The sequence below is a fragment of the Canis lupus genome, chromosome 5, assembly GCF_003254725.2.
Source record: "Canis lupus dingo isolate Sandy chromosome 5, ASM325472v2, whole genome shotgun sequence".
NCBI classification, from domain to species: domain Eukaryota; kingdom Metazoa; phylum Chordata; class Mammalia; order Carnivora; family Canidae; genus Canis; species Canis lupus.
In genome coordinates this window covers 61,532,419-61,545,993 of record NC_064247.1, presented here as the reverse complement: position 1 = coordinate 61,545,993, position 13,575 = coordinate 61,532,419, and the positions used below count along the sequence as shown (strand labels likewise).

At 42.2% G+C, this 13,575-nt stretch overlaps 1 protein-coding gene across 1 annotated transcript in view; it reads right to left on the bottom strand.

Moving 5' to 3' along the window:
• CAMTA1 (calmodulin binding transcription activator 1) overlaps nt 1–13,575 on the bottom strand; it is an 849,138-nt gene that overhangs the window by 18,668 nt on the left and 816,895 nt on the right. Inside the window, 8 exon segments of the mRNA XM_025427290.3 lie at nt 381–452; nt 1,709–1,955; nt 2,461–2,648; nt 7,642–8,165; nt 8,619–8,934; nt 9,117–9,195; nt 9,592–9,788; nt 12,178–12,329. Of these exon segments, the coding sequence (XP_025283075.3) occupies nt 381–452; nt 1,709–1,955; nt 2,461–2,648; nt 7,642–8,165; nt 8,619–8,934; nt 9,117–9,195; nt 9,592–9,788; nt 12,178–12,329 (1,775 nt within the window).

Below are 13,575 nucleotides of genomic sequence, written 5' to 3'. Positions count from 1 at the left end.
TTACCACATCAAAGTCCCTAGGGTGCCTCAATTACTCCAGGTACAATTACTGGAACACAGAGCCTCACTTTAGATACAAATAACCTTCTTTGTGTCAGATCAACATCTCAGGTAGGTCATAATACTGAAAGGCCAACAATCTGCACAAGAATTATTTTGTGGCATAAGTTTAACCGCGCCGATGGTTTTTTGGTTTGTTTTTTACCCCCACCTCCCTGCTCTGGAACATTTTCCTCTGGTTTTTGGTCATGCAATTCAAAGTCTTTGAATCAAGTGCTGGACCTAGCACTCTCTGGCCAGGCCACATGCTAGAATCCTCAGGGGCCTGTCGCTGTTTGGACGAGGTGCACTTCCTACTGCGACCCAAAGCTGTGCTTTACCTGTTTATATTTTCTGTAACAACGCTGAATGACAGCAGCAGCCACTTCCTGCTGTTCCCGCAAGGGTCGGCCCTTTAGGGTAAAGAGAGGGAGAAACATGATTTAGTGCAAGAAATAACGATTTAGTGTAAGAAATATCAACTTTCTTAAGACTTAGACAGAATTATTAGTCATTTATAACTTTTTCAGAAGCCTCAGGTTTACTAAAATACAGTGATAATGAATTGTAAGTAGAAATTAGGAAAAATGAATTTATAGACTAAATCTCTAATTCTTGCTTCTAAATAAAACTGATATTTGGATGTTAGGAGGTCTAAAAATACTCATTTTCCAACTATTTAACAAATCAGGTATTGTACTATTTGTCCTTACACATTGTCAGATTTCCACTGTCTTTCCTTTTTTTTCCTTCAGATTTTATTCATTTATTTATGAGAGACACACAGAGAGGCAGAGACATAGGCAGAGGGAGAAGCAGGCTCCCCAAAGGAAGCCCAATACAGAACTTGATCCCAAGACCCTGGGATCACAAACTGAGCCGAACAGTTCAACAACTGAGCCACCCACGTGTCCCTCCATTGTCTTTTCTAACATAACCCCCAACTACTCTACTTTGGGATCAATGATTACTGGCTTTTAACACCTTCTTAAGGAGGTCAAAGAGTCTTTTGAAAATCTGTGGAAGGCCACAGACCCTCTCCCACCAAAAATACACACACAAGCTTTACCATAAAATTTTAGGAGTTCAAGGGCTGCCCACAGGCAGTCCCAGTCCCTTAAGAACCCCTACTTTAGGTTATAAATTCCTTGTGGCAGAGGTATCAACTTCCTCTATATTAACTAGATAACAAATATCCATTACCATTACCAAGAATAAATTGAGGGATCCCTGGGTGGCGCAGCGGTTTGGCACCTGCCTTTGGCCCAGGGCGCGATCCTGGAGACCCGGGATCGAATCCCACATCGGGCTCCCAGTGCATGGAGCCTGCTTCTCTCTCTGCCCCTCTCTCTCTCTCTCTCTCTCTCTCTCTGTGACTATCATAAATAAATAAAAATTAAAAAAAAATATATATATATTTAAAAAAAAAAAAAAAAAAAAGAATAAATTGAGATGGTGATAACTATCACACTACTGGTCAATTTTATTCCACTAAAGCTTCTGAAAATTATTAATAATTTCTTGTGACATAATATTCCCAAATAACAATTCTAAAGACTTAGCAGGGGAGGGCGGGTAAGGCCTAAGTTTTAGTCTGGATGATTCTAACTTCTGCCTGTGTTCCTCAATCTTACGAATGTCACAACATCAGGACTCTGTTCTACTTTACCTTATATTTCCGGAAAGCAGTTTGGACAAGCCTGGCAGCTTCATAGAGCTCTCTCTGCTCGTGATCGGACAGAGTCAGCTGAGCAAATTCATTCTCCACCTTCTCACTGGTAGACGCGCTCAGGAATTCTGACCAATCTGCTGCTGAGGGAAGGCTGGGTTTCTCGAAAGCTATTTCACTGACTGGGGAGCCAACAGGGCTCAAGCTGGTATTAGAAGAAGGAGTTAGAGGCTCATTATACGCACTTCTGAAACAAGAGGAGACACAAGGGAGAAAGACTGGTGATTGATCTGCACAATCCATTACATACTGAGTAATGAGACAAGAGCCACTGCATGCTATTAAGAATACACCTCCGTTCAGTCCAGAAAGTTGGTAAACATATTCTGTACTTTAAACTGTCCTGGAGTTAGTAAGTTCCTACTGAGTACCTATTATGAATTTAGCACTATGCTAAATACTAAAGCCACTGAAGACGCTGCCTGGCCTTTATGAAACTTCAGCTGAACTGGGGGCGGCGGGGGGATATCACAGGACATGACCTCACACGCACTACAAGGGGAGAGAAGTCACAGAAGAGGTGAGGATGTGAGCAGGGACCTGAAAGTAGTGAAGGAACTTGTCCCAGTGTTTCTTTGCTTCCTTCACGAGGTCTCACATTACACAGCATTCATCAGATCTAATTAGCTTCCCAAGTCTTCCATTGAGCCCAGGAATTTACGCCAGTCAGTGATCCACAGACTTGCACTGACCTGATCTGGGTAGCACTTGGCAGACGATCGACATCGGCTAGGTAACTGGCCAGCCAGCTCATGGTACTGCTAATGGTGGCAGTGTCTGTCCTTTCCAATGCCGAGGGCTCCGTGGGCACAAAACTCTCCTGCTTGATTCGGTCAGGTGTGGCTTCGATGATGTGCTCTGCCAAGGTCATCATGTTCACCTGGAATCCAGAGTTCACAGAAACACTCGTTAAGAGGGAATCTTAGAAGTTATCCAGCCCCTCATCTACCCCACCCTCCCTGGGGAAGAAAAAAGAAGGGAGGGCGGCCTTCCACCTCAATCCAGTGCACCACAGTATCACTGAAAGGTCTTATTACAATTCGGCCAAATATGCTGAGACCTGATTCTCTCCAAATCATCTCGCCAAAACCCTTTAGTCAGGTGTTAAAGAATTTCTGCCCCGTGCCTAGTCTCTGTTCTCAGCAAGGATCAGCCATTTAATGATACTGTGACTTGTTCTTTAGCCAGTTGTCACATTACCATGGTGACATGACAGGTGACCTAAGCAATGGCCACTGCACCCCCCACTTTGGCATTGCCTACAGACCCCCAGTCCTGTAGAGGGCAGCAACGAGCCAATCTGAAAGGCCAGCTCCCGGTTGACATAACCCAGTTAGATAATCCTCTTGACCTCCCACCTTCCTGTGCACTGAGATGAGGATTGTGACCCACTTCTGGACCACCTGGACCACGAGACTCTACAGACACCTGCTGCAGGGATTGGGGAAAAGCTTTGGCTTTCATGATGAACAGGATTGATGCCTTTGGCTCTTCCCTTCTTCCTGCCTTGACTCCAAATGAACTCCAGCACCCACATTGTAACCATAAAGCAACAAGAATCAAGAAGAATTTTCACCAAAAAGAACAGAAAACTCAGGGGGAAAATCTGGACCCCTCTGGGCATCACTGAGCAAATGAGCCTCTGGACTTCCTGTCATGTGAGAAAAATCAATCATTTGTTATTAAACCACCACAGTTAGGCTGCTGACATTTGCACCCCAGGTACATTCCTAATAGAATTAGGAATCTTCAGAGCTAGTCTGCATTGCCACAAATATAATTAGGCTTGGAGGTATGGCCTTGTTTTTAAAGATTTCCTTGCATGTCTCTTGAAAATGGAAATTGAAATATAGTAAAGATTTTAAGTGAATTGAAAGTATTCTGAAAGGATCCATACAAAAGTGACAAAATGCTTATCTTACAGTATGAATGAACCTCAAAAACAGTGTGCTAAGTGCAAGAAGCCAGACACAGAAGCCTGCAAAGTTTATGATGCCATTTATATGAAATTTCCAGAAAAAGCAAAACTCTGGGTATAGAAATCAGATGGGTTGCCTAGGACTGGGAGGGGAGCGGAGATGACTGCAAATGGGCATGGACAACCTTCTGGAGGTGATGGAGTTGCTCTAAAGGGCACTGAGGGGAACAGCTGCACAGCTATGCACACTGACATCACATGGAGCGCTTAGAGGGCTGCGCTCTATGGAGTGTGTGGTATACCTCAATGAAGTTCTTAAAAACACTTATCTTGGGTCATTTTCTAAACTTTTAATAAACAAGAATGATTCTTGTAATAGGAATAAAAATGAAAAATAGTGCAGCCTTTCTTTTCCTTCCATATAAGCCTCTTGATCTGTGACTTGAGCAGCAGGAAATCCTACCTTGATACTTTTTCCATGAAATCATTTACATATTTTATTAAAATTTCTGCAGACTGAAGGTTATAACTCTAGGGCCACCCTCCAAAGTCCCTCATTTTATAAATATGTATTAGTGTGAGAACACCTGAACATCACAAGTGCCACACTCTGGGATAGCACACTTTTTATTGTGGTGGCTGCCAAAAGCAAGGAAATTTAAATGACTTTATTTTTATTTTTTTAATGACTTTATTTTTGTAAAAAGACTTTTATTAATTTATTCAGGAGAGACACACAAAGAGAGGCAGAGACACAGGCAGAGGGAGAAGCAGGCTCCATGCGGGGAGCCTGATGCAGGACTTGATCCCAGGACCCCAGGATCATGCCCTGAGCCTAAGGCAGATGTTCAACCACTGAGCCACCCTGGTGTTCCTTTAAATGACTTTAAACAAAATAACAACATTCTAAGCAGTGGGACCTAAAAAGTCATGTCATCTGTTTCTAAATTTCTTGTACTGTTGTTCAGAGAAGACAAACTTTAAATGTGCAGCTTTGGGTTTTTGTTTAAATTCTCATCTTCTAGCATATGAACAATTTTCACAAATGTGTCTAGGATATCTAAAAAGGAAAATCATATCTATAACTTGCTATGCATATGAACTGCATACATCTGCATAATTACATGGTAAAAGCATATCCTGTATTAAATCTATCACATATGTTAAATATATACATGAAAGCCAACTTTCTAATTGCCTCGTAACATGTTTTCACATTCTTCCTATATCTACTTTGACAAATTCTGAGTAAATGTCAGTACCACATATGATTATAAGTGTGGTTCCACATTGCCCTGTTTACTGGTTTTTGCTTTAGTATTCAGGAACTGTGTTGTGAGTTACACAACTGTTGATGAGTTATATCTTCTTGACAAAGGATACATACTATTTGCCTTGAATTGTACTTTGTGTTTTTTTTCTTTTTATGCTTATTTGCCTGTTCTATCTTTGCCCATGGCTTCCTTTTCATTCTTTCTGTGTCATCGCCTTTTAAGTATGCACATACTATGTGCTAAGCTAAGTAGCACATAGTATGTTTTGCCGCCTTTTTCTTTCTTTTTTTTTAACCCAACTCTGAGCATCTTTTTTTTTTAAGATTTATTTATTTATGATAGACATAGAGAGAGAGAGAGAGGCAGAGACACAGGCAGAGGGAGAAGCAGGCTCCATGCTGGGAGCCTGACATGGGACTCAATCCCGGGACTCCAGGATCGCGCCCTGGGCCAAAGGCAGGCGCTAAACCACTGAGCCACCCAGGGATCCCCCTGAGCATCTTTTAATAGAATTGCTAACTAGCAAAGTGGGAATAAATCATGTTTAAAAATATCCCTACACTATGTTTTCTGCTTATTATTTATTTTGTTGCATTTTTACTTTTCACCATTTCTGAACTTTTCCCAAATGGGTCCCAATTCCTTTTTTCCCTTCAATGACTTAGAAATTCTATAGATTGTTTTTATGCAATCTATTAACCTGACATTTCTAACAAGCCTATTTCAGCCTATACTTACCTATCAATAATACAAGTGAAAAAAATTTGTGATCTTTCCCAAACAAGAAAGCTGCTTTAATACCCTTCATTATTTCTTTATTTCCCTACTACTCGCATTTTATTAAAATAATAAGGATATTAGTTCTAGGTTAGTTTTAAAATATGATTCTTCCTCTATTTAAAGAATCCCTTCTTAACAAGTGCCTTGTAGGTATAGTTACACTGTCAATAAGTACTTAGAGGTATCAGTTTTACTAGTTTTATTGTCCACTCCTCCATGAACTCTGGCTCGAATTATTTCATTATTTTTTGAATTACTTATTTTTCATGTTTATTTTTTCATTTGGGTGAATACTTGAGACTGTTGGTTTTTTATAGATGTATGCTCTTAATTTAGCAAAATATTGCTTCTCAAGGCTCAGTGAAAATATAAAGTAAAACTTTTCAGGTTGTTCTGTGTTTCTTGCATCAACCCCATCTTAGCAAAGGCCAACCACTACAAAGCTCTGCTATCCAACGGCTATTTAAACTTAAATTAATTGAACTTACATAAAATCAGAAATCCAGTCCCTGAGTCACACTGGCTTCGTCTTCAGCCATGGATACTACGTGTGGCCAGTGGCTACCATAATGAGCAGTACAGACACAGAACCACAGATCATTTCCATCACTGCAGAGAACTCCAGTGAACAGCACTGATTTTCACAGTCTAGTGATTTATTATGTTTATGTTTATAAATATTGTCCTAGGTTGCTTAGTATTGATATGTGATATGGCCAAATCCAGCCACCTACCTGTTTGTGTAAATACTGGCACATAGCCACACTCATTCATTATTACCTAAGGCTGCCTTTGAGCTACAAAGGCAGATTAAACAGTCCTGACAGCCAATATAGCCTACAAAGCCTGAAATATTTACCATTTGGTCCTTTATAGAAAAACTTTGCCAACCCTTTGTCTAACAAATTCTTTGATTTCCCTGGCGGGCCTCCCCACAATTGCAGTGGTTGGGAGACAAGTGGTGGAACACCCACTCCACCCATGAGGAATGGGGCACACAAGCTTGTCACTCTGTGCTAACAGCAGGGGTGGCAGGAAGGGGATCTGAGGATGAAAAGGAGCAGCTTAGCAATGGCCCTCTCTCTGGGAATGCAGGCCAGGACAGGGGATCTCCAGGCCCCTTCTTCCTGTGCCAGTTCTATAAGCCTGGTGCCCTACTGAATTTCTCCTGGGATTTTTTCCCATTACATTTGTTTTGGGTCATATAGGAACTTGGAAAGAGAGTAAGTCAAACTCATACTCTTTTGGCTACTCATTTGGTCATCCCCTATATAGTATATTTTATTTAATGGAATTTGCTTGCTTAATAGCTTCCAAGTTTACTGCAGCATATACTCTCTTAATCCACTGCAAGTTTAATGCCCCAACAGGATGCTGGAGTTTCTAGGTTTATTATAAGATAGCCAGTTATCAGCTTTAGGGATATTTCCACTGCACCTTAAGAGCCTCACACCACATATGCCTTTACAATGGCCAGATGACAGCTGTGCTCATCAAACCACTTAGGTCATTCAAATTCCATCCACAGACCTCCTGTTTTAGCGATTACCAGGCTGTGACTCTATGAAACTAGTACTTAAATGGGAAGTCAATCTCCCCAGATGCAGGAGGGAAGCAGAAGAGCAATGGAGAGCTCTGAGTGAGCTTTGAGGAGCTGGTGTGAAGAGGGAAGGCTTTGCTGAGACCCAGGTCACGAGTGTTCAGGCCCTATTCACAATGTTTGAGTCAGGATGAAAACGTGGCCCGAACAAAGGCGGCACTCCAGCATTCTTATGCCCAAGATCGTATGTTTAAGCCTTTGCTGGTTGAGCAGATCACGTGGCCTGGGGGAGCTGGCTGTAAAGACAGAGGGGGTGAGACGGACACCCTGGCCTCTGCAGGCTTACCTTATCCGCGCTTACCTGTATCTCATCCATAGGTTGTGAGCATTCCGCGCTCTCTGCACTATCGCGGTAGGACCCCATCTCTGTATTCACCACCTCTCTGTTAGCCATCATCAGGACACTCATTGGTTCCCGTGGTCGCACCTGTGAAGGTGCTGCATCCTTTCCTACACTGGTCCCCTTCGGATTTCCAGTCACCTGTACTGTAGACACACCAATGTAAAGATCTTTGGAATTCCACTTTACTACAGGCTGAGATCCAGAGGCTTGGAATCCTGCAGTCTCTGGAGTGGGAGGGGAGGTTTCCCGGATGCAGTCCCTCACTCCTTCACTGGGGCTGATTGTCTCGGGGACACACTGCTTAGAACTAGGGCTCTGCTTCCTGATATTTGGCTGTTCCAGACTCAGTGCAGTGGAGAGCAGCTTCTCCTGCCTTGCCTGGAAGTACTCAGGGTTCAATTTATGCTTTTTGGGAGCTGGATAATCTTTGTGGCTCTCACTGCTGTAGTAATTAGAGGGTTCAGAACGAGGTCTTCTCAGCTCTGAAAAGTACAGTAGAAAGGATAGTCAGGACAGGAGATAAAATTAGGAATCCTAAAGAATTAACACTTTCCCTATGCCTGAGAGACACAAAGTGCAAAGCTGGAACTTAAGACATGTCCCTAACATTTAAATATTCCCCAGCAGCATATACTGTATTCAGATAGTCCTCCTCCATAAGTGTTTCTTTCTTGAATGGAAACAGATTACTTTCTTTCTTTCTTTTTTTTTGTTTCCCACTACTTTCTGCATATATTTTTGGGAGGGGTGGGGGGAAGCAGTAGGCTTTCTTACAGCTAAAAGAAAAATTGGAGGTATAAAAAACAAAACAAAACCAAGCCCTTAAATATATGTGAATATCCTATGAATATCCTATGGACTTTTCTGAGGGTAGCTGCATGAAAGCAAATGGGAAATCTGTCAAGTTCTGAGAAGTAATAATATTGAATTTTTACCTGGATTCGTACTTGCAATAACGGTGACTCCTTTGGGTATTTCCGGAGAGTTGATGGCTTCACTATGCCACTGGGTCATCCAGCTATCCGTATTAGGCTCTTCACTTGGAGGACAGTGTATTCTGGGGTTCTGCCCCAGCTGAGCCTGCTCATCTCTCTGCAGGTGCTCCAGACACTCTGCTAATTTCACATGACCCCTTGACCTGGCAATTCCCAAAGGCAGCCTTCCTAGAGAGTCAGGAATAGAGATGGCCCGACGGTCCCACTTGTACAGCACAACAGCAGCTTCTAAGTGCCCTAGAGCACATGCCCACATCTAGAAAACATGAAAATGAAGCAAACTTTCTCAGTACAAGTTAAAAAGAAAACATATTCTACTTTTGCTATGGCTGCCAACTGACAAATTGGTCCTTGCCGGCAATCTCAATGGGTCCATATTACCATATTCCCATGCCAGTTTAGAAGAATAGTTCAGCGAATAAATGACCTATTCCTTACCAGAGGAGTACAGGAGAAGTGGTCCACATTCAAGGGGTCAACTTCCAGTTCCAAATCAATGCTATCTGCATGCTTTGTGCTGTAAGGGATAGCACCAGAAATTACTGCACAGTTAACCAATGTTCAAGAGAGATACTAGAATATCATAAAACCTGCAAAGATGAAACCAAAGGAGCACCTGACTGGGTACCTTCCCAATGCAAGGAAATAGAGTCCCTAACTTCATAGGGTGGTTTGGCCTAGTGGTCCAGAGCAAACAGGAAGTACAACATTTAGTTAGTACCTCACTCCGCATTTCTTGGGCAGAAATTCATAAGTTTCCCTTGCAAACTATCCTCAGAGAAAGCCCTTTGTTCACAGGTCATGGTCATGTTCCCTGAATGGCCAGATTTCTCTCTCCCAGTGGAAACATTCAAGAAGAAGAAGCAAACTGATAAGCAAGGATGAGCCCCAGCCATCCACACCCCCGTCTTACCGCCATTTGATGAGGGTCTGGATGAGGGTGGCATAGCCCTGTGCAGCAGCCAGGTGCAAGAGGGTCATTCCACGGAAAGTCTTTGAATGGATCAAGTGCTTAGACTTTGCCCAGCAGGCTCGGCTCATCATCTTCTCACACACAACAACCACACGGTTCTCGAAGCAGCTCCCCAGCGTTCCAGGGCCAGAAGCACACTGGGAGGAGGAAGCAGGTATGAAGGACTGAGGACCAATGGCCTCCCCTCCCCACTGCCCGTCAAGTCAGCCTTTTCATGTAGGAGAAACAAATGCTTTACGGTTAGCCACTCAGAATGGGAATCAACAGACTGCACATAAAGAGGCATCATAAAACAGAGACTAGGATGTGCCTGGTTTAGCTCAGCAGAACTTGTCCATACTTGTGGCACAGGGTAATTTCCCATAACTCTGAGAACACCAGAGTCAATCACAGCTGAAACTCTGATTATGAACATCATGCTGACCCATCTCAGGGAAAGCATATACTGCTTAAAAAAAAAGGGGGGGGTGCTACTGCTACTTCCTCCAGTTGAAGTACACACTGTAGACCATGAATGAACTGGTAAGAGAGCAAAGCAGGGTAGTCATCCCAGTTCTTGGATCTGCAGATATACCTGGACCTTTGCTTCCCCTACTCTTCCTTAAGGAGAATTAAGTCACTTAAATGGGGAATCTTTTCCCCCCACAGAAACACTTTTGAAAATCCAATAACAATCCCATCCTTTGGGGAAAGCATTGGAGATCTTGAAATTGATGTGTTATTAATAACCATAGAGGCATACAGGAAAGAACAATTCACCAATTTTAACTATGGTTTTCTTCTCTTGATTCAGTTGTAAAGCAAGAAGAATAGAATCAAACTTAGTAACCTCAGAGGTTTATCTGAGTCTCTGTGATGGCAGTTCTCTGCTGAACATTCCCCCCAAATAAATACTTCCAGTTTGACTCTTATCTCTGGAGTTACTCAAAAGTATTTTTTTCCAGTAATAAAGCCCACAAAACTCAATTACTACAGAAATATTGTTGCTTTCCATTGTTTTTTTACTTTTAGGTATGGAAAAAAATGCCTATAAAAATAAAAAGGTGGATGACAGATATAATGTCCTCCGTAAGGCTGTCAAAACATCTTAATGGAGCACAGACTGGTGATCCCAACCTGCAGTAGAATGACCTTGACTCAAAAGGCCCAGGCAGAGGTGCCCCACACGTACCAAACAGAACTTTCACAAGCACATAGAAGTTACGGGTTAGTGAACAAGAAGGGAATATTTTTATATATGTATATATTTTTTGCATTAACAAAAACTGCCAGATCTTTATCACAAAAGGCGGACACAGAGATGTACTGAAGCCAACCCAAATTGATGAAAGAGTCTTCAATAGTAGTTAATATGGGATCAGGTCATAGGAGGCCCGTTACTGAATGGTGGAGCTGTAAGATGACATTAAATTCTATTCCCTTCATGCAACCTTGGTTGGTGTGAGGAAAAGGTTTTCATGGGAATCTGTTATTTGAGCCATGAGATTCGTTAAACAATGGTTGCTTCTTTCCTAAAGTTTAGGAATATAGGTGAAAAAGAAGCCTACTCCAGCCTTAATCATATTTTACTGTGTGCCGAGTCCTTCTTCACTTCTAAAGACAGGCGAGAAAGAAGAAGAAAACTTGAGGTAAAGGGGGTTAGTTTCTTGGATGTGGTCTATAAAATGCTTTGTTTTTACCTATGATTATTGTTAAAATATTACTAGCATTTGATATTTACAAGGATCGTAAAACTCAAAATGTTCACCAAAAAACATAACTGCTCACAGGAAATCATCATTCATTTTGAAAAGAAAAAGGAAGAATGACTTTAGGCTTGCAGAGAATAACTCAGTGGCAGAGATAGGAACACTCTCCATCCCTTTACATTTGTCTTTAGGGCCCTGAAAAATAATTGCTGCCCAGGATATTTTCTCGAAATGAAGATCCTCAATGAAATTTATATAAAGTTTCTAAGGCTAATGGGACCCTTAAAAAAATCTAGTAATTTCCCTGTATTTGGCAAAATCTTCATGGAATATATGAAGAAGCATATGTGAAACAAGATAGAATGGATAATGTTGTTCCCCACCAAATAATTACAGAAGCAGTTTCTCTGGGTCCATCTCATATTGGTCATCTTGAGTTTATAAAAGGCTTCAGAATTACTGAATTAAATTATGTTTCATATTTATACTTAAAATAGATAAAGAATACAGAATACAAAGTAGATTCCATCTGAACTGAGTCACCATCGGGCCTTTTTTTCATTGGATCCCTCAACTGCCACAGCCAGGCAGTAGCAGTGAATTCTGAGATCAATAATAACGATTTAAGGCCCAGGGAGGTCAATATTGGGAAGGCCCCACAGTTCGAGGCTTCTTTACTATTACATAGGTTTTAATACTCGGGCACAAGACTATGAAATACTCCCTGGGACTAGTCCAGGAATGATACCACTACCAGACAAGGGACTTGAGACCCACTGCCTCCCTGATCAGTAAGACATAAACAAGACAAAAGGTGATGGTCAATGCAGGTTCATACCTGAGCTTGGCTTCCTCCATTCCCAGTCCCATTGCCCCCTCCACTGCTGCCTCCTCCGCTCCCCTGCTTGTGCTGCTGGGACCCCGTCATCTCAGCCATCCTCCTTTCCATCTGCTCCAGGCGCTCTAGGATGGACATCCTGAACTGGTTATCTAGGGCAGAACAGGGAAGAGTGAGGTCGTGTTCCAGAAGAAGAGCAGTCGACATGCGGCCTAGTCAAGCCTGCAGGACTGCCGTCAGCCTAACCGAATCACAGAGGTTTGTCCAGGCCAGGTTTCTCTGGCGTAGTAGTGAGTTTTGATGCCTCACACAACACTTGCAGCATCTACAGTGGATCAGAATTCTCTGCTAAAGGAACAGAAAATCCCTTTCTGTCAAAGTCCTAGTTTCATGTTCCTGGCACCCGATTTCCTTGCCAAATTCCCCAATTGAAGCCTTAGAGAGATCTGATACGTAAGCCCCTAGAACAAATAAATGATATGATTACAATTTAATTTAAATCAATGGAAGAAAGGAAGATGTGTGTGTGTGCCAGTGTATATATAAAAGTTATCTAGCTAGTTGGTTATCAGAGTAGTAACTGTTTTATCCAAACACTGTGGAAAAAAAGATTTTATTTGCTGATCATTCACTGGCTGAAACCCTTACACATTTCCTTTAACACATGACACATAACACAGTCTTTTGAGACCAATACAACCAAATCTTTCACCTCTACATAAGAAAAAACATCAGGCCATTACCATTGGAGCTAGGATTGTAACTCAGAAAAGTCTGATTCTGTACCATTATTACCAAGATTAGATTCCCTCTCTCTCCACATTCATGCATTTATATCCACATACGTGTGCATGCACATGCATACATGCATATCACGATTTTGGTTGCATGCATATGTAAGAAAGGAGTAAGACCATTATTAAAATCATTAGCACCTATATTTATTCAACAAATTTTAAATAATGCTGTATCAGATATTAATAGTAACCTGGTCTAAAAAGGCCTCTCCCCGCTCCAGTAGGGGAAGCAAGAAGGATAATGTGATGAGGAACAATAGGGTGGGCTAGGATTTAGGTAAGTCAGGAAAGGCAACACTTGAATTTGACTAATGAGAAGGAGCCAGGTCTCTAAGAGCTGGGCTGAGTTACTGCAAATGCAAAGGCCCTGAGGCAGGGCACTGGAGGGGCAGAAGGTGGATGGCTGAACCCCAGCAGAGAGGAAAACAGAGGGTGAAGCTGGGAAGGGAGCCAGTACCCGATAGGACATGGTTAGGAACGCTGGCTGTGCCACAGGAGAGCCCTGCAGCTTTCAACCAAACCTTTAGTGCCTCAGTTTCCTCAACTCTTAACTGGAGAAAGTAACTATACTTACCTCAGGTTGTAAGGATTGAGTGTGTGC